Source organism: Strigops habroptila, chromosome 8 (assembly GCF_004027225.2).
Source record: "Strigops habroptila isolate Jane chromosome 8, bStrHab1.2.pri, whole genome shotgun sequence".
NCBI classification, from domain to species: Eukaryota; Metazoa; Chordata; class Aves; order Psittaciformes; family Psittacidae; genus Strigops; species Strigops habroptila.
The window spans coordinates 24598377-24624016 of NC_044284.2; the positions used below are offsets into that span (position 1 = coordinate 24598377).

General features: G+C 47.5%; 2 protein-coding genes and 1 long non-coding RNA gene across 6 annotated transcripts; 1 reads left to right on the top strand and 2 right to left on the bottom strand.

The window, feature by feature from the left end:
- Nucleotides 1–318: 318 nt before the first annotated feature.
- SIAH2 (siah E3 ubiquitin protein ligase 2) lies at nucleotides 319–9510 on the bottom strand. Its single transcript, XM_030495038.1, has 2 exons — nucleotides 9026–9510; nucleotides 319–1788 (listed from the first exon to the last, which is right to left on the bottom strand). Exons 1-2 carry the CDS (start codon nucleotides 9401–9403, stop codon nucleotides 1231–1233), a joined length of 936 nt encoding a protein of 311 aa, XP_030350898.1. The 5' UTR covers nucleotides 9404–9510; the 3' UTR covers nucleotides 319–1230.
- Nucleotides 1784–8747, top strand: LOC115611716. Of its 4 annotated transcripts, none has more exons than XR_003992667.1 (4): nucleotides 1784–2949; nucleotides 4966–5100; nucleotides 5488–7951; nucleotides 8501–8747. It is a non-coding gene; the product is annotated as an uncharacterized LOC115611716 (long non-coding RNA). The 4 variants fall into 4 exon arrangements; XR_003992670.1 differs by having other exon boundaries at nucleotides 6695–7951; XR_003992669.1 differs by having other exon boundaries at nucleotides 7174–7951.
- A 5443-nt stretch (nucleotides 9511–14953) lies between the features above and the next one.
- Nucleotides 14954–24952, bottom strand: MINDY4B (MINDY family member 4B). The gene is made up of 12 exons (XM_030495003.1): nucleotides 24846–24952; nucleotides 24547–24574; nucleotides 23633–23785; nucleotides 22687–22806; nucleotides 21358–21449; nucleotides 20498–20663; nucleotides 19979–20044; nucleotides 19369–19439; nucleotides 18464–18536; nucleotides 16993–17145; nucleotides 16696–16876; nucleotides 14954–15096 (listed from the first exon to the last, which is right to left on the bottom strand). Exons 1-12 carry the CDS (start codon nucleotides 24950–24952, stop codon nucleotides 14954–14956), a joined length of 1353 nt encoding a protein of 450 aa, XP_030350863.1.
- Nucleotides 24953–25640: the final 688 nt, after the last annotated feature.

Sequence of the window (25640 nt, forward strand, 5' to 3'; positions counted from 1 at the left end):
TTAGACAGAAAGCTCTGGTTTGCAGAAGGAGAGCTGCAGCAGATTCAGCTTCAGTGACAGACTGTGATTTCAGTTTGCACGAGCCAGGCTGTCACTATTGCCCCTGGGACTCGGATCCACACTCAGTTCTCCTGCTCATACTGCAATGTGGCTCTCTCTGGCAGCAGAGCTGGGATGTAGAAGGGGGAGCTCACCTGGGTGAGCTGGCCCTTCCTGGGGAAGCCCAGCAGATCCAACAAGGCAGAGTGCACAGAGTCACCAGGAAGCAAGAGCTACTGCCACACACACACACGTGTTAGCACAGCATGCTACGCAGTGTAGTTTTTGCAAAATATTTATTACAAAATAAAAGTAAATATGGCAACAAAACTTAAATAGCAAATGATGCGACACTGGCCATAAAGCTCTTGCTATATTATTAGTCTTTTACAATAATCAATAGTCAAGTATGTCTCCAAGGAAAGCTGCACATGGACAGCTTATTACTATATTCTTGGCTCTAGCTGTTTGAGATGCATCAGATGTGTGCCTCCTGTTCTCACCTGTACCTGGCTGTGAGTGGTTGTGCTGTGTGCTGGGCTCACTCATTCCCCTGAAATGGACAGGAGCTGGCAGTTCCCACGCTCTGTGAAACCTGCGCTGCTTTATCCCAACCCTTCCTCCCCCTTTTTCTTTCAAAACCCCAGCACATGATCCAACGCCCGTCCCTTTTTAATAAGGTAGCAGGAAACAGAGTATCAACACTGAAGTACCTATCGTTCCCCTTTGAGTCACAACCTCTCTTGTGAGAGGTTGCTTGGATTTCTTTCCTTTCCCACCTACTAAAAACAGTTATTAAAGCTCACCAGTGAGAGAGCAAGTCTGTTACTGCTGAAAGGGCTTTTGGGTGTGCTCCAAACAGGAATGCAGTCCTTCAAGTCTCTTAAGCCATATGTCTACTGGAAGCACTCTTTAAATAAAATATAATTAAATTAAAAAAGGTGACTGCATGTGGGGAATCTTCCTAAGGCACCCAAAAATTTAAAAAGACCTTTTCCCACTCATGTTACTTATAGGACACTCTTGTTGCTCTTCTCTCCAAAGATAAAAATGTTGGCTAGTTAGGAACCTTAGCATACATGATGGCATAGTTGAATATCATTTAAAAAAAAAAGGAAGAAAAAGAAAACCCTTGGTGAATGTAAAGCACTATGTTCAGACAGCCTAGGTTTCACTAGCTATGCAAACACATCACGGACAACATGTAGAAATAGTCACGTTAATGCCGAGGTTCCCGTTGTCAGCAAAAAGGTGTGCTATAGCTGTATCAAAAACTAGGCAGTCACTGTTCAGAATGGCTGCAGACACCCCGTCATGGATGGAGCGGGGCGTTGCCTCCCACGTCAGCCGGCGGCGGTTGCCATTCAGCTCCAGTCTGTAGGCAAAGTTCTCTGCTTGCTTACGGGTGCCAATGAGCAGCACAATAGCAAAGAACTGCTGGTGACCTTCGTACTTCTCCTGTTTCTCCAGCACCAGCATGAAGTGGTGACCAAAGCACGACTGCATCATCACCCAGTCAACTGCCCCTGGAAGGTTAATGTCTGTGGCAAGAAAAACGATGTCTTCTCCCTGAAGGGTGGTAATGCTTTTGTGGGCATGCATGAGGTGCGACATCACGGCTTCCAAGGATCCCTGCCATTTACAGGAGGCACCAGGGCATGGGCAGGAGTAGGGACGATACTCACAGATGTCTTCGTGTTCTGGCTTTTCTGTGTGATGGAGTGTCAGAGAGCAGCCTGTTGTGGCATACTGGAAAAAGACCAAATACAAGCCGTCAGGAAAGGCACCAGCACTAATGTTCGCTGCTCCCACCTGTCAACTGGAAACACTGGTGCTCAACCAGAACTCTTGTTCTCATTGCAAATTTTAAATTAGATACCTCTATTTAGCCCTGGATTCAGAGCTGAGCTTTACTTATTTTTGTTTCCACTTAAAAATGAATTTTTCTTGTCTTTTTGTGGTTGGTTTTTTTTTTTATTAATGCCAGCACTTAGATAAAATGGAGTGTAAAGCTGAGTTGTAGTTAGATTTGCTGTTGCAGTTAGATCTGATAGGTCCAGATCAGCTGAAGTGGTCCTGGTTTGGATTTTTCTTTTCTTTAAAAAGAACAAAGGATTGTAGTTTCAGCAAACAGCAACTAGAGTGAAGTATTTTTAATAGATGTACCTTATTACTATCACAGAGCAAAAGCACTCCCATTAAATTCAAATGCAGATTCCCCACAGCTTTTTTTAAACACTGGAACAGTTTCAACACTGCAATTGTGAGAAGTGGAAAGAGGATGACTTTTCACTAAGTATAAAGCTAGCACACAAATAAGTACCATCTAACTTCTATTAATGTCATTGGGCAACTTAGAGGGTTAATTTGCTTAACCAACTGAGGTCACTTTTCCTTTTTCTGCAGTCAGTTCAGTTGTCCACACTGACCACTCTGCTTTCATGCTACTTTCATACAGACATAAAGGTCTCTCCTATTCTCCCAGTCTGTAGGTATCTGTAGTGATACTGACACTGCTGCTACCACTATCATGCAGGTTACAACATGCATGCATGGCTGCTTACAGATGCTGTGACACTTCCTTGAGGACAGATACAACCAAGGTATAAATTATTATTTCTGGGATAATAGGTGTGCAGGAAGTTTCAGCTCTAAATGCCAAAATGCAAATCACCCATGCTGGGAACAGGGTGCTAGGAATACTGGGACAGAAACTTGACCTTCTTCTGGAGGAGTTTGGTTTATAAGCCATAAAGAGTTAACGTGAGCCTTCACTTACAGTGTCTGCCCCTGCTGCTTAATCCTGTGCTAATGGCTTTCTTGCAGGGTGCTGAGGTGGAACAAGGCATCCTCCTGAAAATGCATGGTCTGCTGTGCCCTGATGCCCTGCTGCGTAATGCAGCCACCCAGGTATGTGTATGCTTCCAGTCCCACTGGCCTGCTGGAATTTCCCATGTTCATAGCCCTGTTAACACTTCAATCATACGAGGTGTTGAAGATCAGCTCCAAGCCTAACCTCATTAACAAAACCAGTAAGAATCTACAAGCTGCTGATTGAGTGAAACCTGATGTCTATGGGAAAGTGACCAGAGATGACTAAAGAAGGGAGAGTGTAAAAACAAGACGAGCAAATAGTGGTGGCTTTCCCTTCATTCTGAGAAGGACCTGCTTTTGTGTGCTTCCTAACCCATTGCTGTGGGTTTCATCTGGTAAGGAGCCCTACCAGTGATGGAAGACCATCAACAGCAAAAACTGACTTGCTGTCTTCATACTGCTTGGCAAAGGTCACTGATCTTTACTATACCCCTCAAAAGCCTGCTCCATCTCTCCCTGTGTAGAGGTTATATGATACCCTTGAGCTACGTGGCCTGTGCACCTTTTCCACCCCTACTGTGTCCTTGAGACTGGCAGCCAGGGCTGTGCACAGTGCTAACAGTGCAGGTGTGCCACTAATGCCTGGGCTGGCATGACTGTTTTATGCTTTTTCATTGCCTTTCTCATCATTTCTAGAATTCCAAGCTGGAAAGTATTACGTGCTTGTTTTCACAGTTTAGTTTTAGTTCATGGTTTAGCACTGTATTCTCTTTCTAAGAGGACATTATCAGCTTGGAACTAGTCACTACATACAAGACCTAGCATGCCTTGTTTTTGCCATGAATGTCACTCTGCGTGTGCTGCTCTGAGCTTCACTTTGATAGGATAGCTGTCTGAGTGTCCTAAAGCATTTGGAAAACATCAGTTAAGCTTGCAAGTGCTCAGCAGAGGTAGGTCAGTATTATCAACCCTGTAAATGAAGGCAGGCAAGAACACAGGATTAAAGTAACTTTTCTGAAGCCACGTGTGAAATCAGTGGCAGAGCTAGGAATAGACTGCCAAGTCCAAACCCCTCCTGCTCTAGCCAGCAGACTCTCCATCTAGTATACAAGCAGCTTGAGATACAAGTAATGCTTCTGGAAAGAAGAGGTCTGCCTGCTCGTGTATGTGTGTTAGCAGTGTTCAGGGACCCAGCTAGGACTGAGACTCTTTTGTGCTTTTCCCTCCTCCAGTGCTTCAAAACATCTGTCCCTGCTTTTAAGATCCCTCCAGCCTCCCAAAGCATTCACTGCAGCTTGGGCACAGATGCTCAGCCTAGTCTAGGACCTCAACCATGGTGAGGTCCAGCCCAGACAACAGCGAGCCTCCATGCTTCCCCCAGCCTCACACAGGTGAAGAAACCGGTTCATGCCACAGCCAGCTGCCCAGCAGAAACCACTTACAAACTGCACTCTGCCAGCAGTGCTGGGTCTGCTGCTACTGCTCACCTGGGAAAGGACCAGTGAATGTCCTGTCATTTCATATAGAGCATGTGAGCTCTGTGCATATGTGCACACAGCATGATGTAAGCAGACACCTGTGTGTAATGGATATCTATTCAATTAAAACCAAAACAAACTGCATTTTTATCAACCTCCCTCCCCCTTTACTAGAGTCTGTAGTGTTGAAAATAGGAAGTGTGATCTTACTTAGGTTTAGTAGATCTGCTTAAAATCCTTAAAATGACATAGGTTTTTTAAATTAAAGCTCTTAAGAGGCCATAGAGGCAGCACTGGACAATATACAAGAGTAAGTTTGGATACAATAACATGAACATGCAATTTCTGTTTGCAGTTGTTTGCTTACATGGGAAACCTGTCATGCTTTCTCTTGAACTAATGGTGTAGCAGCAGTGGTCTAGGGACGTAGGGTGGTTCTGGCTACTTCCTACTACCTGTCTAAAGAAAATTACAAAAAGTGATTATTTAAGACTTGTTAGCTTATATACAGTCTTACTGTGCCTTCTACTTTAAAATACAAAGTGTTGGTCATGAGATGCAGAAAGACTTTTCCACAAACCAAAGTGTAAGAGTACAGTATAATGAATTTACTGGATTCACTTTTCTTCAAAAGGACCAGAATCACCTGGAAACTCAGAAACATGGCAGTAGCTCCAGTTAGAGATGGCTGTGATTTTGGAAGACTCTTCACACAAGGTATCTCTCCCAGCTTCCAAGATGCAGAGCATCACCACTCCGAGGAAAGCTGGTAAGAATGGGGTTTCAATCCCTGAAAAAGCCCCATGTACTGAGATTTTTTTTTAGTGTATGCAGTAACTAGAAAAGTAATTTCCTTTAAGTAAAACTTATTGTTAGGTTGAATTAATCACAACAGTGAGAATTCACTGGTATACTTATGCAGGAGGTTTGGGGTTTCTTGGGGGGGGTCGGGTGGTATTTTTTTATTTCCCCATCATACACTGCTAAATGCCATCCATACAGCTGCCCAGTTGGGCTGCTCCCAGGGCATAAACAAACACTGGATTTGCTATTGGATATTCTTTCCTTAGTGCTGGGCTAGGTTTTGCCTCTGTATGTTGGAGCCAAGTTCTAGTTCCCTGAAACGCAAGCAGTAACTGCCTGCTGCTTTACACAGGGCAGATGAGGAGTGCTGGTCCCATGTCATGCCAAGATCACTCAAGCATGAACACCTTTGTCAAGCCCCACCGTAACAGGCTAGCAAAACATGGCAGGGCACGGATCTCAGCTTAATGCTCATGGTTACATGAGGACTGCAGTTCTGCTGGTGACAACGGAGAACACTCACAACTCTGTTTCCTCACAGACTTTGGATGAAGTGGTTAACTTGAGAAACACCTCCCACCCCACGCCGCTCAGTTAGCCAGGCCATGGTTCCAAGTTTAGCAGCTAATGATCACAGCGTACCTCACACAACTGCTGTGAAAATGGATTCTGGTGTCTGTTCAAGAAGCTTCCACTTCATAAGATTTATTTTCTTTTGTAGTCCATATAGGACAAACCCCCCAAAGTTACAGAAGGATCTATGTCCGAATTAAGTCAGCTTCATCATTAGAGGGCACGTCTATATTATTTTCCACTTGAACTTCTTTAAAAGATGAAAGAAAACAATTAATTCCTTTTGGCACTCATTAATTAGGAGTTTGAGTGTGTTTGATGTGCATTTTATCTTCTGCAGATCGCTTACAGCACTAACAGGCATTTTATACTTTCAGTAACTCTGCTGTGACTTTAAGATATAAATCCTCCTGTAGATTTTTTTCCAGAAGCCCTATAAAGCACAGAGATGCAATAACTTGTAATTCTTTCTTGAAAAATATTAAGAGGAATAACCCTCAAAGCAGCTATAGCCACAGGCAACACCAACTCTGCAATTTCTGTTGGCTCTGTCCTATCTTGGTCCTACTTATTTCAAGCACCATTCACAGTTGTCTCTAGAAGTGCAGGGATCTCCTTTGGACAGACCAGCTCCTCTATTTGTTCTTTGACATTTTCTGGAGCTCTGACTTTTCCCCTCTCTCTCTGAAAGCTTATATCAGGTTCCTTTAATGTGGTGAAACCCCCAGGTGAGTCAGACCAGGGCCAGGCCCCAGCGAGTTGCTACATGCTGCTGCAGAATGGGGCGGTTCTTCCTGAAACCCCTTCTGCTGCTGCAGCACCCGATGGATGCCCACTGCTGAGGGACATGGTGGGTCATGTCCCTGCCAGCTGCGTGTGACCTACATAACACTGACTGAGAATTACAGCCCTGACAGCATGTTGCTGTTTCTGGGCCCAAAAAGTAAGAGTGAAAAGCATTAATGTGTGCTAATTTCACTTTGCAGCTCTTGGGAACAGTGAAAGCAGCAGAGCAGGAATTGCTCACAGCAGAAAAAATCCACATAAAAGAGAGGGCGTGTGAGGGAAGAGGAGGAGAGACTTTTTTACACCTCTGTGAAGAGCTTCTGGGTGCCCAGTGAACGAGGGGTGGAGAACTTGCGAGCGGATGCTGGAGCGCAGGGAGGATGCATGCTCCCGCGTGGGTTGTACCACAGCCAGGTCTGGGATGTGGGGCTCCGCAAGTGTCATGTTTTTGGGGCCGTGGTCTGAGCTAGGCAACTCACAGGCGCAGCTGTGACCACCGCAGCGTGCCACGGGGGAACCTGGCATCCTGCTGGCAGTGCTGCCTGGCTGCCCCGCACATACAGCTGCTGCCACCCCTGCCTGCACTGGCATCTCACTGGGCAGCAGCAAGGTACAGCGCACTGACCACTGCTGGGTCAAAGTCACTCTCCAGCTATACCAGCTGTTAACTCACTTACAGGTGCTGTACCAAGAAACTGAACCAAGTCCCAAGCCTGGAGTCCATAGCCTCCTGCCTGTCGTGGCTTCCAAGATGCTGTCCAGCACAGCATAAAGCACGTGCTGCTCCTCGGGTTATTGCAGAGACCACCAAAACACTACCAGGTCAGAGCCAAACCTCTCCCAGTCCATAACCAAGATGCTGATCCCCAGATCAGACTGGCATCCTGCAGGCAGGAGAGCTGTGGCTCGCAACAGTGAAGGGTTGTGAGGACTCTGGTCTGTTTCATTTAAGACAAGCGGGGAACACCAGCCACCACAGATGAGACCGACCCACTGCACCTCTGTTCAGCAGAGAGGACCTGTGTCCCACCACCTCGCGCCATCTGTTACTGCCACCTCCCACTTAAGGGTGAGCAGTAAAACAGCCCCACGCTGCTTCCCTGCAACCCTCTGTGGGAAGGGCAGGGGCTGGTAGGCTGTCAGGTCAGTAAGAACACCTGAATTAGTCTTTTTTTCGAGTCTGTTCTGTTGCAGTACTATTCCAATTATTAAACATTGAAGTCTCTTCTCTTTAGTGAATTTTCCCTTTAAAAGAACTAAGTGAACTGCTCTAACATACACATCCTTCCTAATAGACGTTGACCAGGACGGCAGATATGTACATCCAGGCAATGCTGAGCAAGTTGTTTTTATGCCTTCCTGGAGCCTCTCAATGCTTGTACCTCTGTAGTACCAAAAGCACTACAGCAGGATGTCAGGTTCCCCCATGGCACGCTGCGGTGGTCACAGCTGCACCTGTGAGTTGCCTACAGTTTCTGTTACCTCCATAAACCACTTTTTAATCACTGAACATCAGCATAGGTTAAAATAACTGGGGGGAGAGAAAAAGAGGTCTAGCCTTTTTATCTACTGGTTGTGGCAAATACTAGGACAACATTTAGAGCAGGATTTTCAATGAATGAGAAAGAAGCATTAGAAGTTTTGCTTTTAAAGGCTGGTGGCACTACCATAATCTTGTTTCACTTTAGAAACCTGCAGACTCGTGAAATTGGTAATGGAGGCCAGCAAGTGCCTCCCTTTCTATTCTGTGTTTATGGTGGAGTAGAAATAAAGGAAAAAAAGGGGATCCAGACCAGCCACAAATTAAGGCTTTGCAGAGCTTTGCTGTCTGCAGTGGCTCTGGATGAGTCCCACCTACTGTTGCAGGAGACTCTCAGGGTATCTTTGGTATAGCCATTTTTGATATCATTGCCTTCTACAAGCTGCCAAGCGAACCTTTATTGGATGAAGCTTAGAAAGCTCCTTAAAGTCTTCTCATGAGCTGCAATATTTCTCTATCACACTAGCAATGAAGGTGAGACACAAACCCACCGGGAAATTCTCCACGGTCTGCTCTCCCCTCCTCCGTCCCTTCAGCATGCAAATACGAGGCCAGTGCAGACCCAAACGTGACACTGTACCTACCCCAGCTGGTTTGCAGCGTTTCAGAACTGAAAGACTTAGTTATTCAGCCTGAAAGAGTATCGCTCCGCCGTTCAAAAGAAAACCACTACGTTTCAAAGCCGTGTTTATACCAAAACGCAAAACACCCAAACCGGTAAGCTTTTCCACTGCCAGTGGGGACTCCAATGTGATATGAGCAGCCAACTTTTCCAATGAGAAGTTTCTCTCCCTTGTTTTGACCACCCCCTTTTCTTTTTTTTTTCGAGGAAAAGGGTGTGTGGAAAAAGCCTGAAGATTGAGGGCAGGGAAGTGGGGATGGGGGGGGGGGGGACGTCCTGCTGGGCCTACCGGACACCCCCCCATTCCAATCCCCTTGCCACCCCTCGCTCCCCCCCGCTCCCCCCCAGATCCCCCACTCCTCCCCTTACCTTGCAGGGGAAGAGCACGGCCGAGGCCACCTTCTCCATGGCCAGGTTCCGGATGCTCGGGGTGAGAGAGCCCCGGCAAGTGGGGCAGAGGCTCAGCTTCTGCCGGCATTGATTGCAGACCAGGTGCCCGGCCTGACACTGCAGGATGGGCGGCAGCACATAGTCGAAGCAGACCGGGCACTCGAAGAGCGAGGTCAGTTCGTGGTGCTGATGCGGAGGAGGCGGAGGCGGCGGGGGGGGAGGCGGCGGGGGAGGAGGAGGCGAGGAAGCCCCGCCGGGTCCCGGGAGGACGGCGGCGGGCACGGCGGGGGACGGGGTGTGCTGCTGCTTGCCGCAGGGCTTGCTAGCGCCGGGGCCGGCGGAAGACGGGCGGCTCATCGCGCCGCGCCGCCGCCACCACCATCGGGCCGCCGGAGAGGGAGAGAAGGAGGAGGCGGTGCTGAGGCGAGCAGCGGCTGCGCGCGGCCTCCGCCCCGGTCCCGGCATGCTGCGGGCGGCGGGAGCACGGGGAGGGGCGGTTGCCCTGGCAACGGAGCTGTCCGCGGTAATGGAACCCCGCGGCGCGGCCGCCCCGCGCGCGTAAAGCACGTGCCTCTCCGTACCCTGCCTGCCCGCCGGAGGGGGGCGGCCCCGGGGACACGCTGGGCTCCGCGTGCAGAGGCTGCGCTTGGCCCCTGGTGCGCGGGTCACCGGCCTCTGGGTGGCGGGGCCGGAGCGCAAGTGTTAGGAGGAGCGCTGAGGAAACAGGGGTGTTTAGTCTGGAGAAGGCTCAGGGGGGATCTTATCGCTCTCTACCACTACGTGAAAGGAGGATGGAGAGAGGAGGTGGCTGGGCTCTGCTCCCAAGTAACAAGGGATAGGACAAGAGGTAACGGCCTCAAGTTGCGCCAAGGGGAGGTTTAGACAGGATATTAGGAACAATTTCTTCACCGAAAGGGTAGCCAGGCATTGGAACAGGCTGCCCAGGGAAGTGGTAGAATCACCATCCATGGAAGTGTTAAAAAACCATGTAGATGAGGCCTTTGGTGACATGGTTTAGTGGTGGACCTGGCGGTCCTTGGGTAACAATTGGACTGGATGATCTTAAAGGTCTTCTCCAGCCTAGTTCGATAATTCCAGATGATTCTATGATTCTTGTACGTGGGTTGCACTTGGCCTTTTGTATGTGGGTTGCACTTGGCTCATTGTATGTGGATCACACTTGACTCCTTGGGGTGTAAAGCTGTTGAGACACTTTGACGTAGGCATATGAGTGTGTCTTTTGAGATTAGACAATCAATGTTCATAGGCCTTGAGATTCTGGTCTCCATCCTGGAGTGCCAAGTCCTTTCCCCCCCTGCTCCAATCCCAATGGCTGGTATGAAAACAAAGCCAGAACAGTCATGTGGTCTTGGAGAAGACTTCTTACTTGGTTTGTGGTTTATTATATATTCTGTAGTATAGGGAAGAGAAAAAATAAGAGCCTTTTCACAAATAGACTGGAATAGTGGGGATGATTGTACAAATAAAATGTACTTTTTTTGAGTGCTTTCAATAATACAGGGTAATTTAAAAATACGTTATTTAAGCCGTATATGTGAGTGTGTATATATATATATTTAATGTCAGAATGTGGCCACCCCACTTGTTTTATTAGCAGCCCCAAAGACTCCTTTTCAACAAATAATGTACTCTGGATATAGTGCATTTCTTCTGGTTGGGATAAATAGGAGTGTACCAGTCAGACTGAGCCAGTCAAGTAAGTTCCAGAAAGGTACTGTAGGCTTAAATTTTAAACTAACAATAGCGTGTGTGCCTTTAACATAGTAGAATAGACCAAACTGTTCTAACTTACTAACACATAGAGAGAAAGGAATGTTCAGCTAATAGGGGAAGGAACATCGTGGGACTGATAACAACTAAGGAGACAATAAATAAGACCAAGGATGGTAGCCTTCAAGATAGCAGAGTGGCGCCCAACATGGAGCGAGACTGGAACAGGGCAGAAGCAAGGACATACCAACTGCTAACTCAACACTAGGACCTTACGAGCGTGCACAAGCACTGAGGTCATTCAGTAAACACAGTGAGGAAGACTGGCGACCAGCAGAGACCTCCACTCAGCAAGAAAGGTCATGCTTAATTAGAATGCAAATATTATAATTAGTTCTTGGATATGCTGTAAATATGCATGAATATGCTGCCAGCAAGTAATGGGTGCGCTCACCTTTGCGAAACAATTCGCATGTGCGCCTGGCACTGCAATAAAGAATGCCTGCTTTCTGAAACTCCAAATGGAGCCTTAGAGAGTTTCTCCAACCGACTTTTACAGTAACAGTACAAGGCTGGCACTGGCTTCCCCAGTTACTGATCCTTACTAACAAAGACACCAGTCTCTGGAGATAACCATAACCTGGCTCCCTCCAATAGGGAGGGAGGCCTATAAACATAGACTACTATGTCTACACTATAGGAATAATTGCTTGCAGTATAAAAGATGATTTGTAAACCAGTGTTAAATAGAGAAATGAGCTCTGCTTGTCTCCTCTGCAGCTTCAGAGCTCTGCAGATTGCTGATGGGCAATTATCAGCAACTAGATCCATGTAGGAGAGGGACCTAATGACGGATGTTTCCGCCTCCCCTGAAGGTATGTTTCCAGGGAGGGGAGGGCGATGGATGGGTGGCTGGGAGGGAAGCGGCAGTGCCCAGCCATGACTTCCATATGCTGGCACATCCACGTGGGGAAGAGCCGACACCTTCCCTGCCTGCCAGGGAAGTTAACGGAGAGTTTATCTCCAGAGGCAGTGTGTGGTCTCAGAAGCCTTTTTGTTGGAGTAAAATCCTGCAGCTTGTTTGCGTGTTGCCAGAGGCTCTGATACTTGTTTCCCTCTTGAGGTTGATTCATAGAATCACAGAATCAGCTAGGTTGGAAAAGACCTTTAAGGTCATCAAGTCCAACCATTAAGGGTGCCAAGACGTGGCATGAGTTTCATTTGTGTGTGTCTGGATTTGTTGCTCACATTCCTTGCCGGGTAGCCCCCGATGCTCCCAAATATTCCTGTATTTTAGGGCATGAGAGCACTCCCAAGTATCTGTGGGATGCATGTGGGGTTTTGCAAGGTTTATTTGTCTTCTGCAAAGAAATTTCCAGGCTAGAAGTGAAAATCTGTAGCTGTTTGTCTCTATCATGAGGACAGAGCTTTCTGAAGTGCTGGAACTGTTGGGGGTTTTCAGACAAGTTTGACTAATAACCAGATTGTGTCATTATTGCTTCTTATTTTTAAAGCATGCATAAGCGTGATGTTACCTCGCAGAAATGAGCAAGGGCTTAGTTCTCATTGAGAGAAGTCAGCAGCTTAAATTTAGCCCTGCGCTGCAAGAAGGTTATAAAAAGACATGAAGACATGGGGGCAGAAGTATTAAAGCCCGAGGGAGGCGGCGAGGGTGTGTGTTCCTGCAGTCTGGTGCAGCATGGTTTCTCTTCCTTTTTCTGTCTTTAGCAATCAGACAGGCATTTGCCAAACCTGATCTTGTGAGTGGGACAGGGAGCAGCGGGGTGTGGGTGAGCAAGGGCCAGGGTGGGAGACAGGTTTCTGAAGGCAATGGCACGGCCAAGAGGATGGAGTACTCTGCCCCTGCCTGTGCTGGCAGCCAGAGTCACTGGTGCAGTCACGGCAGGGCAATAGCCCGGTGTGGACCCAGCAGCCCTGGGGCCCCTCTCTGCAGCATGAGCAAGAGCCAGTGCAGGCAGGGTAAGATGCGCTCACCGTCTCCATGGCATGTTGGGAGAAAGAGGAAGGGTAGCACTGCTGCCTTGCCATGGAAAACAGCTCTGGAAGGCTGGTCTTTGTAACCTTTTATCTCTCTAGTAACCTGTTTAGCTATTATACAGCATACATAGCCTTGCAATATATGGCATTGTGCTGGATGACTGAGCTTTGTTAGCATTTACCACAGAGTTTCATTCATTCATTATTAATTCATAATTTGCATAAGTGCATGCTAGTATTCCCGAGTTACAGTCAGTGCTGTCTTGCAGCGTCCCGTTGCAAGGCCCTTGCCTTGGTGTGGGCTCTTCTCCACCCTCTTTCTGGAGCAGAAATTAAAGAAGGTGGGCAATGACAAGTGCAGACCCCACATTAGCTTGCTAGCCAGCAGGCTCCACACCCTGGCTGGGCTGAATCTCAGACTGGTTGTGACCACTTCTTCCTTTCCTTTTTTATTTTTTTTTCCAAACCAAACTTCTAGATCACTTACTTGCAGAAGGGTTTATTGTTCTCAGTACAGTTGTCATTAGCAACACACCTTTCGGTATGACTCATAGGTCTTTTTTGGGTGATGTCTATAGAAAAGGAAGCAGAAAGGAGTTGACGTGAGTGAGGAGTGATGTGCCTTGCCTGCGTGCACCAGGCTGCTGCAGGGTGCCAGGACTTGGCTGCACTCAGAGTCAGTAAAATTGCTGAATCGTAGAATCATGGAATCAGTCAGGTTGGAAAGGACTTTTAAGATCATTGAATCCAACCATTAACATGGCACTGCCAAGGCCACCACTAAACCATGTCCCTAAGCACCACATCTACGCATCTTTTAAATCCCTCCAGGGATGGTGACTCATCTGCTTCCCTGGGCAGCCTGTTCCAGTGCTTGACAACCCTTTCGGTGAAGGAATTTTTCCAAGATTCAATCTAAACCTCCTCTCGCACAACTCGAGGCCATTTCCTCTTGTCCTGTCACTTGTTACTTGGGAAAAGAGACTGACCCCCACCTAGCTACAACCTCCTTTCAGGTGGTTGTAGAGAGCAACAAGTACTCCCCTAAGCCTCTTTTTTGTCCAGACTAAACACCCCTGGTTCCCTCAGCCACTCCTCATAAGACTTGTGCTCCAGACCTTTTAACAGCTTCACTGCCCTTCTTTGGACATGCTCCAGCACCTCAGTGTCTTACTTGTAGTGAGGGACCCGGAACTGAACACAGTATTCAAGATGTGGCCTCACCAGTGCAGAGTACAGGGGAATTATTACTTCCCTATTCCTAGTGGATATGCTATTTCTGATATAAGCCAGGATGCTCTTGGCTTTCTTGTTCACATGGGCACGCTGCTGGCTCATGTTCAGCCACCAACACCCCTAGGTCCTTTTCTGCCAGGCAGTTTTCCAGCCACTCTTTCCCAAGCCTGAAGCACTGTGTAGAGTTCTGTGACCCACGTGCAGGACCCAGCGCTTTGTCTTGTTGAACCTCTCACAACTGGCCTTGGCACATCGATCCAGCCTGTCCAGATCCCTCTGCAGAGCCTTCCTACCCTCAAGCAGATCAACACTCCTGCCCAGCTTGGTATTGTAAATTCACAGCAAGGAGCACCTCCTAAGACTCTTTTGCCTGGGTTCCCATGTACGAGCTGTTTCCCTGCTGGTGTGTGGGGTGCAGGGTAGCTCCGTGAGCCAAGCTGGCCAGGGTGCATGCTTGAGCTGTCGCTGAAGCAGGAGGGAGACCTGGTTGCAAAAGTCACAGCTGCGGAGAGCAGGGAGGAAACCTTACTCATTGCAAATAGCTAGATTAGTTGCACACACTGGATTAAATAAATTAGATGCACACAGTATTGTCAATGCTCAATATTGATTTCACTTCCACTGCACTCTTAAGAGACACCCTGATTTCTTTAACATCTCTGGCATGGGAGGAAAGCAAATTGCTGCCCTCTTTCCTTTTTCTGCCAGCTGTTTTGGGGAGCAGAAGAACCTGCATCCTATTACCTGAAAAATGTGTGCAGCAAGGCAGTGTTGCTAGTAACTGTTCCTCACCAGCGCAGGCTTTCACAGTGAGTGTAATGCCTTGCCGAACAGGGCATTTGCCCGAGGCACCAAAGGTTGTTTAATTGGTGAAAGTGTTTTCTCTCCTCCAGACCACAGTGTTTGGTCACATCAGCAGTGAGTGGGAGATGCTGGGGCTGTTCAGAAGAAGGGATCTGTCCCATTCCAGCTGACGGTTGCGCCTGCCCACTTGGTTCTGATTGCCATCTCCACAGATGGACACCTCTTCCCTGGGCTGCTTGGGTCTTCACTTTGGTCCTCTTCCCAGTGATGCGAATGAGTGTCTGAAAAGGAAACACAAGTAAAAAGAATATCTAAAAAACCCAACTCCTCTCAAAAAAAGTTGTAGGACAGGTTAAAAGCAGAGCTGGCTGGATCGCTGCAGGTGTACTGCCTGCCCTTGCCCCAGGAGGCAGCTCAGGGCAGTGCTGACACAGCCTCCCCCGGGGCTGTCCCATACACTTGGGAAATTCAGGCACTATAAATGCAGCTCTCAACTCCTTGCGGGGTATGTTTGCATATTGTTTTTCTGAACAGGTGCACACATCCTTATCTGTGGCCACACTGTGTATCATGACCATGATCTTGATTCATGCTTCTTTCCTGCACATTTAGGCTTTATTGTGGTGTTTTTAAGTTTCTTACTTTAAATGCTGTAGTGAAAAGAGAGCGAGGAAAAGAGGCTGGACATTCAGAAAGTGAAGGTAAATGGTGCACAGTGGCATGGAGGCAGTTAGATCCTAAATACACAGACTGGTTCACAACCCATTTGATGCCTCAAGGCGCAGTTCACCGCTCTGGGTATGGATTTAAAACTTGAGGAGGAACACGAGGGCCGTGGTGGCACCTGGCTGGTGGGCAGGAAAATATAAACTGAAGTCTCAGTTAGGTACTGAAAACAAGCTGTTCACCCACCCTGCATGCCAGCATTGCTGCATTAGGAATAGTTTTATTCAAAATTTTTATTTAATCATTGAATGATTAAATAAAATTTTTCTGTTGCATTTAAACTTTGCATTTACAGGAACATTCTCCTTGGATTTGTCCCATGGGAGGGGAGAGTGTATGTGGGTTTCCCCACTCCTGCTAGTTTTGCTGGGACACTTGGTCAGCAGGGCATTCATATTGGACTGATGGGAGCTTAATAGCAATGGGAGACGAAATGGTTTTAAACAGTATGTCCATATTGGGTATTTAACACAGAAGCAGCAGTTGCATCCTGTATCCTGAAAAACTGTCACTTCTCCAATAAAAACTCTTTGGCCATGTCTGGGAGTAGAGGAGAAAATGGCAAAGTCCTGACTGGCTCCATGGTGGGACAAGAGTGCAGGCTGTGCTGTGGGGATGGGAGCCTGGTAGCTGTCCCCCTGCACACACCATGGGTGGGATGGACTATGCTCTGCTGGCAGCTCACCCAGTGCCTGCCCACTGGAGCCCTTCTCAGCCCCTGGCACTGGGGAACAGCATGGCCTCAGCTTCACCCAGTGCTGAGCATCCAGCAAGCCCAGCAACCAGCTGTGGGCTGGGAGGGGTGTCAGCAAGCTGGAGTTTACACAGGGACTCGGGAATTATTACTTCTATAGCATAGTCCTATACCTCCCAGCAATGGGCCACCTGCTTGAGAGCATTACCCCTTCCAAAATGGTCACAGTCCTTTCAAAGCCAGGTTTTTATTTGTGCCTTTTTATACTGTTGTTTGGAGTAGGATCCTTGCATTCCATGAAAGGTTAATATAATATATACAGTTTATGTATGTGTATGTTAAAGAACATCGAATTGTATGTGTAAGCAGACCCACCTAGCTCTACACATATACAGTTCTATGTCTGGTCTGTATGTGACATCTGTACCTCATATCCCCCCTGGTAAGCTTGGTTGCATACCTACTGTTAGGTGGGCTGCTTTTGTCTGCTCCAACTGCCCGTTGTAGAAGTACAGGTGGAAGACTCTCTCCCTTTTCCAGTCGGAGAGGAGCTGGCTGTCAGTGCCAAAGAGAACGCTGTGCCTCCCGGTGATGCTGCACAGCCAGATGGGCAGACGCGGTGTCCTCAGCCTGGGACACACCTGGGCAGAGGGGGTAGAGCCTTGCATTGAATGTGGTCTTTGTCCCTGAAACCTTGGTGTCTGGTGTGTGGACATCAGGTATGGGTCTCCCATCCATGGGCCGTGCCAGCTCTCACCTGCTGCTCCGCCTGTGCCCTGCTCCAGCGCAGGTAGCCCACCAGGCCCCGCTGCCGCCAAGCCTCGATGCCCTCGTCGCTGGGCCCCGGCTCCTGGCTGCCATCAAGCTCATGCAGGCTCGCTCGTCCCATTAGGATGAGGCTGAGCACGGCCTGCAGGGAAACAGCCCGTGGTCATGCCGTGAGGCAGCGGAGCAAAAGTCCTTCACAAAATGGTGGCGTGGCAGCTGCACCCACCCTGAGGGGTGAACCGTTGAGCCACAATACTTCCTAATAAATATCTCTGCTGACTCTGGTCTCCAGTGAAATATAAAAACATATCTGCTAGTGCTTACAGATATCTGCTGGCTTTGGTCTGGCTCAGGTAACCACGAAATCTGCTGATTTTGGTTACAACAGGGTTGTACAGCTGGCTGTTGTATAGCTGGCTGTTGCTAGACCTGCACTTTAGGCAAAAGCCAAGAGCCCTCAGGCCACAGATCAGATTAGACTAGGGTATAAATGGGTCCCTGCTGCAGGGCAAGATTTGAGTTGGTTCTCAGAGTGGTGGGTCTGCAATCGAGGACTCTCCCTTTGGGTCAGGACACTGCCTGAGGCAACTCTGAGGTTGAGAGCCCTCATCTTGACTGGTGAGTGAAATGCGTTTTGGGTTCGTTCCCTGTGAAACTTAACCTTAAGTCAGTCATGTAGTATTTGATTCCACTTGGCACCCAGAACCTCTAATTTACTAATGCTGGAGCATTAAATTATTTTTTACTAGAATAAATTTCCTTTTGAGCTTGTAACCTACCTAAGTCAATTTTGTAGGCCTCTGTGATGGTGACTAATAGCACGCAAAACTTTGAAATCTTGACTAAGTGATAGAAAGGATCGATTGTGTGTGTGTGTACATATATATGTATTTATAGATATTCATTTAGACATAAAGTGTTGACCAAGTCTGGGACTAGGAGTAGACCCAGCCATGCCTAAGCTCCCCTCTGAGAAGGAATTTAAAAAGTAAGGGGGTCTTCTCTGAACATCACGACTCAGTGGGAGGGTCTCCCTGACAGTTCTGTCTAACTGTGTGCTCTATCCAGTAAATAATCAAGTGAACTTTGCCCTGGGATCATATTAAACCACTGTCACAATGACCATTGAACTTTGTTATATCAATAAGGTATATTGTTGCTTCTCTCTTATGAGCGAAGTGCCTGACTTTTCCACAGCAGGCAGCTGGTGTCCTGCTGCCAGCTCTGTCATGCCTGTCATGAGCAGAGGAATGCCAGACTTCCTGTGGCTTTCTTATTCTTATTGTCATCATCATCATCCATTTTCCAAATGGATGGTCATCATTAAAATTTGAAATATATTTTTCTATTGCCTTACTCTTTTTTTTTTCTCCCTTGGATTAACAAGTGAGGCTTTTTTCCTAAATCAAGTGGGAATAATAAAGAAGAAAAGAAAACTGGAAAAATGAGGCTAATCTTACCTCTGTACAAGTGATGTTTCCAAAACTGCATTTCAACAGAGGAGTTCCTGTGTGGTCTAAGTCTTCTTGAACCCTGTAGGACCAAGCACAAAGTGTTATAGTAGCACTTGGATCAGTGCCTGAGGTGAGTGCTGTACCTCGCTGTCTGATTAACAGGAAACAAATTCTACGGACTCCATTATTTCTCTCTGCTGTGGGCACAGCAGTGCTGTCCTGACACAGCAGCTTATGCTCAGCCGGAGCTCTTGTGCTTCAGATCTCTTCCTGTTAAAATCCAAATCTAGGGTCAGATTCACCCCCCTGCAGACAGAGCCGGGGTTTCCCTTGGTGCGATTTCTGCTGAAAGGCCTCAGTTGCAACCCAGGTGTAGCCTGAACACAACGGTTCGAAATAGTGGTGCAATTTTTTGCTAGAGTAGCTATCGTAGTGTCACATTAATGTGAATCATGTCTTATATGAGAATAAATATGCCTCTGTACCTTTCTAAAGTGTTATTACCCAAATCTAATTGCACCGGGTTTAGAAAGACCCTATCAGGCACCTCTGCTGGCATAGTCACACTGGCAGAATTATTCCCTGCTTAAATAAACTTGTTGTGATTTTCCTGTTTAAGTGTAATTGACTGTGATGGTGATGGTTGCTGTCAGTGCGATATCTCCCGGGTTTACACAGTGCATTAGTTTTGCTGTGTTTGCAAAGGGTTTCTCTCATCTCTGCTGCTCCCCTGGATGTGCAGGCAGATACTCAGGATGTACAATATTTGCATCTGCAAACCACAGCCAGCAGGGTCTGCATCTGCCTCCACTTCTTCACATTCAACTAGAATGGACATTGAAGTAAAACAAGGAAAAGACATCATAAGATGTAACTAAACTAGAGGAAGATGTGTAAAAAATGAAATATACCTTTCAATTGTCCTTGAGAAAAGTAAACTGTATAAAAACAGGATCACTCCATGACTTCGTTCATCTTTGAACTGGAAAAAGAAATAAGTAATCACAGGGGGTGAATTACAGCAGGTATATGATGTTTAATTAAAATAATTCATCTGCTTCGATACGACCTGAGGTGAGTGTGTTGAGCTAATGAATAAGGTGTTACTCCAGAAAGATTTCATAACTAATTTTGATGAATAGGATCAGGTCCAAAAAAAGGAAAGAAGAAACTTCCAGTTATTGGCTTAACTGGTCTTGTACACTTTTCCCCAAGATTTTTTCTAAAAAGCAGTATTTGCAAGAAACCGTATTTTATATTTGAGTAATGTACAAAATGCTGCCCCTGTTTGCCTGGTGTTTGTGGACTGGGAGAGCTGAAATTGGTGGGTTAAGTGTGAGGATTTTAGTGGGAGCAGGATCATTTCCCAGGGGAAAGGCTAGAAATGATCTATGGACTAATTGCCTGAATGTCCTGCTGAAGGCAGCACTATTGATCTCCATAAGGTCCACTTTTGAATGAGAAAATGTGAGCAAGCAACAAAATAACTCAGAATAAAGCTAATATCCATCCCATACTTACACAGTTTATATGGCCAAGGATAAACTCCTGTGCTGCTGCTTTCTCAGAGAACTCAAACAGCTGGATCTGTTGGGCAGGAAGGTAGATGAAGATATTGTAAAAGATTAATTATATCAAACAGCTGAGCTTTTTAAGCCAGTGTTTCCTTCAGACAAATGAAAGAATGGTGCAGGACTCTACTCTCCTGCCTCCTAAACCGAGGAGTTCAGCTCTATACAAAGAGGAACAGCTTTACATTAACTGTCTTCTCCTTTTTGCGGGAGCAGGCAGTTTGGCCTTTAATGAAAGGGAACGGTAGCCCCTGTGCTCACCTAAAACCTCTACAAGGAAGCAGAGGTGTCTCACAGGCTGCAGCTGGGACATGCGTCCAAAGTGCTCACAGTCTGTGGGATGCCATAAATTAGGGAACAGGTTTATGAGATTTTGTGTTTCCTGATTTAAAAATTTTAGAAGAATTTAATTAAAATTAAAAATTTCTTTAAAGAAAATCCTGTTTGCAGAAGGCACTTTTGTACTCACTCTTTCCGTGAAGTTGTCGACTCTGTAGTCGTTGCTGGGCACCACATGGACGGCCACGGTGACAAGGCAGATCACAGCTCTCTCACCTCCTCCTGCTGCCCACAGGGTGTCTGCCATAGCGGCTGCCAGTGCCTCCCCTTGCTCCTGCTGGCTTACCCTGCACAGCCTGTGGTGCAGGAGGCAGAGGCATGGGGCAGGGAATCTGGATCCAGGGGGTCTGTGCCAAGGGTCCATCCTTGGGGATGTTGACAGACCCCCCAGTCCTGGGGTTGACCCTGAGTGTGAATAGGGCCCTTCCCAGCGGGGGCTGGATTGAACCCCAGAGGTCCTGCCCTGCATATCTGGTGTCCATGAGGACTGTGCAGTCACAACAAGAGCCCATTGTCCTTGAAATTTCCACTTTTCGCTTGGTGCTGTCACTGCTGCTTGTGAGGGTTATGCTTCCCATGTGCTGGGAGCTACACGTGTGCCATGGTGGTTTCATCCTGGCTAGGGGTCCCATGTGGGTGTCCCAGCACCGAGAGCTGAGCTCTGTCTTCCCTCCCAGCGCTGCCCATGGCGTACTTGGCACCTGTGCAGCACCAATGGTATCCATGTGCTGCCATAGGCTGTGACCACGGTGCCAGGAAGTGGGACAAGGGAGCAAGTGCCATTGTTACAAAAACAAATGTCTTTTTGGGAAAAAGCCTTGCCTGGAGTTAGACGAGGCTTTTCTCCTGGGTGCAAATCCCCACTTGTAGCTGTAAACCTGAACTTGGGTCTAGTTCAGTTAAACCTAGAGGCTGGTGCTAGTGTGCCTCAGTCCAAATAATGCAAGAAAATAGTTTCCATGTGTCCCAGGGGAAGGCTCAGCTTCTTACCTTTCCAGGTGAGTATATTCTGTGGTTCTTACAAAGAGCAGGTATTTGATGATGTGCGCTTGTACAGCCATCAGAATGGCTCTTGTTCCCCCCTAGAAACAGAAAGATGATACTCCCAGTGCTGAGGGGCCTGAACTAGCTCCTGCTGTGTCCATCTCCTGGAAATCACTGCAATCCCTGGTCAGTGTGAGGCCAATGCCACTGTTAGGAGGGTAACTTTTCTTTTCTCCATGGGAATTCAGAAGTGCTGCTGACAACTCCTGAGATAAATAAAAAAGTAAATTGAAAAAGATCTTATGTGCCTAAACCCAAGAAGCCTTTACACAAGAAAAGACTCCAGGGCGGCCCTGGCTGTGCGCCTATGGGGAGGGCAAGTCCTAGGCAGGGGTCCTTCCCTTACAGCACTGCAGCTGCGAAGAAGGGCTCACAGCCCCAGGTACCACGTGTGCCTAGAAGCACCATGGCTTGTTTTCTCTCTCCCCCAGCCTCTCAGCAAAGGGACCAGGGTCTCAAGGCAGCATGAAGCTGACGTGACGCCATGCTCAAGGGTGACCATGCCTGCTCCCCATTGCGCTGGTGGCTCACATCAGGGCTGTCATCCTCTGCAGTCACAGAGCCTCTGAACTCAGATTTTCACTTGCATTTGTAAAAAGCATGTTAACTTCCATGGTATTTACAATTTTAAGTGTGTATCTTGGTCGTCTGCTTTTTGGGGGACAGTATTATGATGGTAAATAAGGAAGAAGAAAACCTCCCTCTTTCAGTAAATGAAAACGTAGGTAAGTTCACCTATTTGTTTTCCAGGTGTGGCAGTAAGAAGTAGGTAACTCTACCCCAAAAGAAACAGGCAGGTACCGCTTTTTTGTGCCTACCTACAACAACCCACTGCTTGTCTATTGAGCCTTCACCTTGGAAGCATTTAATACCATGATATTTGAAGTTTGTGTATGCAATGTGCTGCTGAATCAGGACAGTTCATCCCAGCCCCAGACACGCGTCAGTTGCCACTGTGAGGGCAGCTGGAGCCTTGCTTAGGATGGTGGTGGACCATGGTTGCAGTTGGAAGCCCCCATAACCTGCCTGTGGAGAAAGCTCAGTGGGCAGACTTGCAGTGCACAAGGTGCAGGCGTGCAGAGCGCAGGGTGCAGGTGTGGGGTGCAGGTGTGCAGAGCATGGGGTGCAAGCTGGGAGTGCAGATGTGGAGGGTGCAGGCTTGCAGAATGTGAGGACCAGGCATGGACACTGCTGAGACACCCGGCACTGACTGCCAGCTCCTGACTGGCTGAGACACTGGGAAGATGCTGCCGGTTGCTGTACTGAAATATTTACCTTTTCTGCCTCAAAAGCATAGGCCAGGTCAGAGTATGGCTCACGAAACCTGAAACATGCTTTTGCCCATTCACAGCTGAAGAGCTGGGACACGTTTCCAAACAGCAGCTTCCGCAGCCCCTGTTAAAGAGGAGAAAGACAGGCTGGGTTCAGTTTCCTTCACATCCTGTCGTTGTCAGCATCAGAGGGGCCTTGGGATACAGGGTCAGCACATGTGCTCACAGCCAAAAGAGTGTAAAGTTGTCTACCAAGAACCAGGCCCCACGATTTCAAAGCAAAGGTGATGTTTGTGCTTAATGCAGTCACTTACTTCCCTCAGCATTTCAAACACTCCTGGGAAGTACAGTTGCAGCATGTAAATAGTTTACATTCAGATACACTATACCTTTTGGGGGAAGACCCGGGCTCTTGAGTTTCTCATTGAGTTTGTGCTCAAATGCCAGGGACTGGTTTGGTGTGGGAAGTCACAGGTAGTAAGGCCAGCACCGGAGCCCATTCTGCCATTACCTGCAGAAAAACCCCGACCTCCTGGCCAAGGCTGTTCATATGGGCAGTGGCAGCAGGCACACATCATTAGTGCTCTAAAAAACAGGTATTTGGATAAGAGTGGAAATACCTTTCTGATCTCCTGAACTCCTGCCTCCCATTCTGAGGCTATTCGATAAGAAAGCACCAAAGAGTAGGTAAACATTACACTTTATCATTTGACCTATTATCTAATAAGAATTATAGTATATCTGTTTGAAGGTTGTATTGCAACCATGTTCCTTGAAAGTTTCATAAATAAGTCATTACGGTTACATACTTCTGTTACAGCTAATGGAAGGCCGCAGCCTTCAGCCCAGCAATACACTGAGCCTCCCGTAACATCAGATAAGGTTCCCGAGTCTCTTTGTTTTAATGAGATTAAATTACGGCTCATGCATAACTCAGCAGGCCTGCTCACCATTGCCATTTCCAAGGAGATGGGCTGGCCGCCCGTGTCTGGAGAGATCAGGAGGGGCTCAGGGATGGCGGAACGGGGCAGAGGCATTGGCGGCTGCGGCCCTGAGGGCTCTCCAGCTCCAGGTGCTCCATTGCCAGTGCTGCCCTCGCCTTGCTGGACAGAGAGAGGAGCAGACAGGGGGTCATGCCATGGCCACTGCCTCCGTGCCCCAAAAGTTATCCCCTCCCAGTACTCCCAGTGGGATGGGCACAATGACAGGCTTGTGAAGGGGCAGGGGAGGAGAGTATGTGCTGCCAGGGAGCATCAGCGTGTTTGACCTTATCATGGTTTCAGCTGGGATAGAGTTAATTTTCTTCCTAGTAGCTGGTACAGTGCTGTGTTTTGGCTTTAGTCTGAGAACCATGTTGATTGTCAGTGATACTTAGTAGCCAGCTGTGGTTAAACCAGGACAGACCTCCAGCTTTTTGCAAACATTACAAATAGGTCCCTACAAGCCAGTGATTTGAGTACACAGTAATGTGGTTGTCAGAATTATACGGAATAAACTTCAGTGCTTTTCAACCTAAAGACACAGCAGGTTCTCCAAATATTTTTATTTCAGAAATCTTTGTTGTTACCCTTTTTTCCTGTGTTCTAAGACTGACTGTGAAGACTGTTACTTTTAGACAGAAAGGTTAATTTATGTTGGACTACTCTGACGCTTTGATTTAGATCAGGAAGACAAGACATTCTTTTAAAATATCTGTAGAAAATGCCTGTTTCTTAAAGGAGGAGCATAAGAAATAAATCTCCATAAAGGCTGTCTGCTGTGCTGCATATATAGATGTGCAGTTTCCTCCCTATGCTAATCTGGTGGAACAGTCACAAAAACCACTAGACAAATACAAAATGTTAACTTTTAGAGAAGCGGTTACCTGATGAGTTGAATTGCTGATTTCCAAACTGAAAAGGGAAAATAAAATACAAATTAAAAAAAACCCCAAACCCCTAAACCAACAACAGAGGCATTGCTAGCATATGGAGAAACAGGAGACCAGCTAGAAAAGAAACTGCAAAGAAAGGAAGAGTAGAAGCTATAGTACTTGCATTCCTGAGAACATGAAGACCTTTTTCCGTGGTCACAAAACTGCTGTAATAAAGCATAACTTAAAATATGATATTAAGAAAACACCTGGAATTAAAACATGATAATGAAGCAGAATATAAATCTTACCTATGGAAACTGAAAACGTTTCTCCATTTGTTTAGATCTGAAATTTTGCTGGCGATCTCCTGGAGCTCTGTCTGTGGCATGATGTGCTCAGCTTCCCGTTCGCCCATCGTGCTATGGGTGATGAGGAGGGACATGGGCGCTGGGGCTGCTCAGGGAGCGGCTCCTCACCAGGCACCCGAACCCCTTCTGCCAGCTCCCACTGCCACACCACAATTAAACTTTCATGAGAGCCTGCTGCAGTCTGTGTTTTTCTGCTCACTGTGTAAGCAGTGTAAATGTTTAATGCAGACAGAAAGCTCCCTGAAGCTGACCACAGGGATGTGTCTGCTCTGCAAGGTCTGGCTCCAGGCTTGGTGGAGGAGCAGGGAGGGATTTTCCAGCTGCAGGACTGCAGCTCCCCCTGCGTGGGCTGACCAGAAACAGGATGGGGTCTGGGTTGTGAGGGCTGCGTGGGAAGTGTGTAGGTCAAGGGAAAGAAAACCCCGACTTAGCAGATGTCTGTAAAGTTGAGCGAATTCACTGGAGAGACAAGGCAAGGCAAAATCTACTCACTGATGTTCCTTTGACTTCTGTCGCTTGCTGTAGCAAGGTGGGCATTCAGGGGCATGGGTCAGGCCCAGTTTCCTGCTGCCAGGGTCATGGAAATCTCATGGTTTGTTCTCTTTCGGTCTGTGAGAAGGCACCAACTGGGGGTCTCTGAGTTTCAGTGTTTGGTGTTCACCCCATAGTGGGTTAGTAGTCTAAGCCTGCTACACACCCTTGTATACATACACCCATATATATATTATGTGTATG

Bases quoted from the DNA above. Each gene is read 5' to 3' on its own strand.
- SIAH2 (XM_030495038.1), bottom strand. From the start codon at position 9,403: ATGAGCCGCCCGTCTTCCGCCGGCCCCGGCGCTAGCAAGCCCTGCGGC. The intron at 1,789-9,025 runs GTAAGGGGAGGA...GTCTTTTTCCAG, and splicing joins CCGTGCTCTTCCCCTGCAAG to TATGCCACAACAGGCTGCTC.
- MINDY4B (XM_030495003.1), bottom strand. From the start codon at position 24,952: ATGGGCGAACGGGAAGCTGAGCACATCATGCCACAGACAGAGCTCCAG. The intron at 22,807-23,632 runs GTGAGCAGGCCT...CCTCTTTAACAG, and splicing joins TCTCCTTGGAAATGGCAATG to GGGCTGCGGAAGCTGCTGTT. The intron at 21,450-22,686 runs GTAAATATTTCA...TTCTGTTTCTAG, and splicing joins ATGCTTTTGAGGCAGAAAAG to GGGGGAACAAGAGCCATTCT.